The sequence below is a fragment of the Lactuca serriola genome, chromosome 1, assembly GCF_051521515.1.
Source record: "Lactuca serriola cultivar US96UC23 chromosome 1, Lser_US96UC23_V15, whole genome shotgun sequence".
NCBI lineage: Eukaryota > Viridiplantae > Streptophyta > Magnoliopsida > Asterales > Asteraceae > Lactuca > Lactuca serriola.
Genome location: NC_136408.1, coordinates 14,970,109 through 14,973,926, shown reverse-complemented (window position 1 = coordinate 14,973,926; position 3,818 = coordinate 14,970,109). Strand labels below are relative to the sequence as shown.

At 34.0% G+C, this 3,818-nt stretch overlaps 1 protein-coding gene across 2 annotated transcripts; it reads right to left on the bottom strand.

Moving 5' to 3' along the window:
• On the bottom strand, positions 1–3,252 carry LOC145054633 (putative alkaline/neutral invertase D). Of its 2 annotated transcripts, none has more exons than XM_079002893.1 (5): positions 3,091–3,252; positions 1,777–2,184; positions 1,259–1,690; positions 609–1,167; positions 1–504 (listed from the first exon to the last, which is right to left on the bottom strand). In XM_079002893.1, the coding sequence occupies exons 2-5, from the start codon at positions 2,152–2,154 to the stop codon at positions 209–211; spliced, it is 1,665 nt and encodes a 554-aa protein (XP_078859019.1). In that variant the 5' UTR covers positions 2,155–2,184; positions 3,091–3,252; the 3' UTR covers positions 1–208. The 2 variants fall into 2 exon arrangements, with proteins under 2 accessions (XP_078859019.1, XP_078859092.1); XM_079002966.1 differs by lacking the exon at positions 3,091–3,252 and adding an exon at positions 2,773–2,907.
• Positions 3,253–3,818: the final 566 nt, after the last annotated feature.

The following is a 3,818-nucleotide window of genomic DNA, read 5'->3' as shown; positions in this document are numbered from 1 at the left end:
TAAATAATAAGAGCACCATCACATTGTCATGTTTTTTATTATAAGAAGCAATAAGACAAGACATATCAAAGGGTAATGTACACATAACAAAACACTCAAATTCACCTAAACAAGACACAACTCAGAAGAAGAATTCAAGCAACTTTCTTTTTTTTTTTCTTAATAATAATCGGAGATTACTCACCTCACCTTTTTTTTTTTACCTTTTTCAGCAAGTCCATGAAGAAGATCTCTTAATGATGGGTTTCAACTGTCGATCATCTTCAAGAGAAATCATCCCCAAATGTGATGGATCTTCCAACATCATCTTTGCTACCAAATATCCAGCAATTGACCATGTCTGATACTTCCTCGCCTGCTTCCCGATGTATCTTCCATTTTTTCCGTCATAGTATTCCGGCCACCCGTCCTTCAGCAGGCGGCTCTCCGCCAGTTCAATCGCCTTTCTTGCTATCTGTGGCCTCCCCGTTTTGATGCATGCCGCCGTTAACAACCACAGAAGCACTGCATATGTATATATATTACACAAATAACAAAAAAAGCAATTAAAAAAAATGTTCTTATGGATTCGGAAATTATAAAATAATAAAATGAGAAAGAAAAGTAACCTGGCCAAGATCCTCCATTGTGGTAACTCCATCTAGTGTTCTTAGGATCACAACCAGTAACAATTCTCCATTCATGACTTTCAATTGCAGGATAACAAATCTTTATAGGCATTTCTCCTACAAGCTCCTCCCAACGTGCTTCAAAAAGATCCATAATTGCAGAAGCTTGTTCAGGGGTAGCAAGAGAAGATAAAATAGCAACACAGTTGCCTAAAGCAAACCACCTAAAGTCCATCCTTGCTGGACTCACATTACCAACAAAGTAACCACCACGTGTTGGCATAAAATCAAATACCCAATCTGGGATTGAATCAGGAATAACATTAAACTTATTTACAGCAGTGTGAGAATACTCCTCTGTTTTATAGCGATAGATATCATTCAGTTGTTGAAAGTCAATCCAGAAATAACTTCTCATGTGAAAGCTCAATGCATGCAGCCTCTTCATTATTCTTTCCACAAATTCCTTTCCCTCCGAATCAAGTTTCAGCATCGCCAATGAACATCTCAATGCCATAAAGAAAAGAGCTTGTATTTCTATAGGATAACCATAAATCCCCTTGAAAAAGAAAAAAAATAAACAATCCCATTAAACATATGATAGAGTTAGTGAATATAGAAACATAAAGAAAAGCACAAACATTTCTTACCATCCTTCTATCAATCATTGAGCACCCATCTGCACAGAGCAAAGTTGGAAACGTATCAAAACCTTCTGATAAACACAGAGTTAATATAAGCCTCATTCCCTTTTGGCAATCTGGTGTTTCAGCTAGGGTTAAATCTCCAGTAGACTTTGTATATGCACGAAGCAATATAATCCACCAGAATCCAGAATCAACAGGTGCAACTCTTCCAATAGCACTCTCACCAAAATCTGCAACAATTGTATCTGTTTTTCTTTCTGGATCATGAAGAACTTTAAAACTAGCAGGCATTGCCCCTTCCCCGAGTTTGAATCTATCAATTCTTTTTTCCCACCCTTGAAGTTGAAGTGTCTTCAATAGAAAATTCTTCACTATATCAGGCTCTCCATTCATTAGAAACGCCAGTGCACTAGGTACAAAATCCCTTACAAACACCTGCACATCATTCATAAAGAAAACAAGATATTGAATAGTGAATTCCAATCTGAAAAGAAAAAAAAAAGTTATGATCAAACTTTTACCTGATCATAGTTTAGAACTTCTTCAGATGCATGATCATATGCAGCAATTGTGCCAACTGGTTGTCCCCTGAAATGTACCAATGATCTACGAAGAGAATCCCAGGCTTCAGCAATCATTGGATGGGGTTCAAAAGAGTTTCGTGTGGATGAAGCAGGTGTATCAAATCCTGAGCGTCCACCTGGCGAATATGCAACATCCAAATTCTCAAGACCTCTTGATAAAGACATCTCACTAAGTGACCTTTCATCAAATGATCTCTCTCTTTTGATGGTGAGTCTTGGTCTATCAAGAAGCTTTGTGAGATCAAAATCATCCATTTCTGGAATGGAGCAAACCGAGCTAACATTACGAAGTCCAGACTCTTTAGGGGCATCCATGATACTCAAGTCTTCCACCTAACGAATAATCTGCACATACATGAACATTAAAGTATTGGATTTTAAACATTCAAGTGTGAATACAAGATATAAAATTAGTAGTTTTCCCTTTTTGTATCCATCTACAGAGAGTAAACAAATAAACAAAAGTGATAAGGACACTTCAGCTGCTTATTCATTAATCTTATCCACATGTAATCAGACATGTTAAGAGACCAACCAACATGCATAATAACAGTTAACTAGGGTTAAATTTACTTCCTTGGTCCAGAAAGGAGTAACCTCTTTGCTTAGTTTCAAATGTTAGGAGGATCTTTTTGATTCATACACCACCACAAAGTTGCTATTGGTATCCTATTGGTAAAATCAAATTCGTATATTCAGTAAACATCTAAGAAATTACGTTCTTATATCCTACATATTAAAAAAAAATCAAGCTTTTGCATGAAATTTATTTGATAGGAGAGGGCCCTCAGGTAGATGAATGTGAGATGAATTTATGAAAGGAAAAAAGAAGCGTAGAAATGTAGTTCATTTTACATTAAAACATTTAAGATAAGAAACCACAAAAACATTAAATGTTACTTTCAATGTTAAACAATCCACATCGTAGCTTACCTAATTAGAATTTCAATCACCCTAAGAAGAGCAAATATAAAACACTTGATAACAAAAGCACCAAATCTGAAATTGCATAGAAATTCTAAAATATTATTGAATCTGCATTAGTATTCCTAGACCATTCAACGATATTTCCAAGATCCAGAATACATGTGAAACAGCAAACAATAGGAACAAATCTTAACAAAAATAGCACGGAAAAGAGACCAGTGGCGGGAGTCTTGGGAAATATGTAAGAGATCTGAAGCTAGTTTATATAAAAGGTAAGAGAATATATATAACGAAAGGTAAAAGATAGAGAGAGAAAGTGAAGACCTGGAAGATATTAAATGTCGGTAAATAAAAATTTCCGGTGGTCGGAGGTGGACGGTCAAAAGCCGGCCGGGAGAATACCGGGAACGGGTTGGTAGTCGTAGAGAAGACAAAGCAGAGAAAAAAAAGGGGGAAGAAGGAAAAAGAGAGCATTTTAACGTAAGGTCGTATTTATAGATAGAGATGGAGAGAGAGGAATAAGAATGCTCCTCCGTCTCTTCGATTTTTTCTCTTAATCTAAACGTCAATGTAAGGCAGCTCCTTTACCCACGCTATTTTCATTGCATTTCTTTATTTTTTTAAAATGATATATTTTTATGTATCTAATTGCAAAATACTACTAATATTCTTTTATCATCTTTGATTTGTTTAATACAATTAATTTAATTTAGTGTAACATATTTATTGTTTTATCCAAGACATATATATATATATATATATATATATATATATATATATATATATATATATATATATATATATATATAGAGAGAGAGAGAGAGAGAGAGACAAACTTTATAAAATTCCAACATATTTTCACCTAATTTTTTAAAAAAACTACTATATTATTTTAATGTATTAAAACTATTATATTTTTAGGAAAATCTAATTTAAAGCTTTGGACATGAGACAACCCAATATATTTCCATTCAATCATAAAAAAAATCACTATATTATTTTTTAGTGTCTTAAACTTCTTATATTTTTCGAAATCTTCTAATTTAAAATAT

Excerpts from the sequence above, each read along its gene's own strand:
- LOC145054633 (XM_079002893.1), bottom strand. The coding sequence starts at position 2,154 with ATGGATGCCCCTAAAGAGTCTGGACTTCGTAATGTTAGCTCGGTTTGC. Across the intron at positions 1,691-1,776 it reads AAGTTCTAAACTATGATCAG|GTGTTTGTAAGGGATTTTGT; the intron begins GTAAAAGTTTGA and ends AATGATGTGCAG. Across the intron at positions 1,168-1,258 it reads CAATGATTGATAGAAGGATG|GGGATTTATGGTTATCCTAT; the intron begins GTAAGAAATGTT and ends TTCTTTTTCAAG.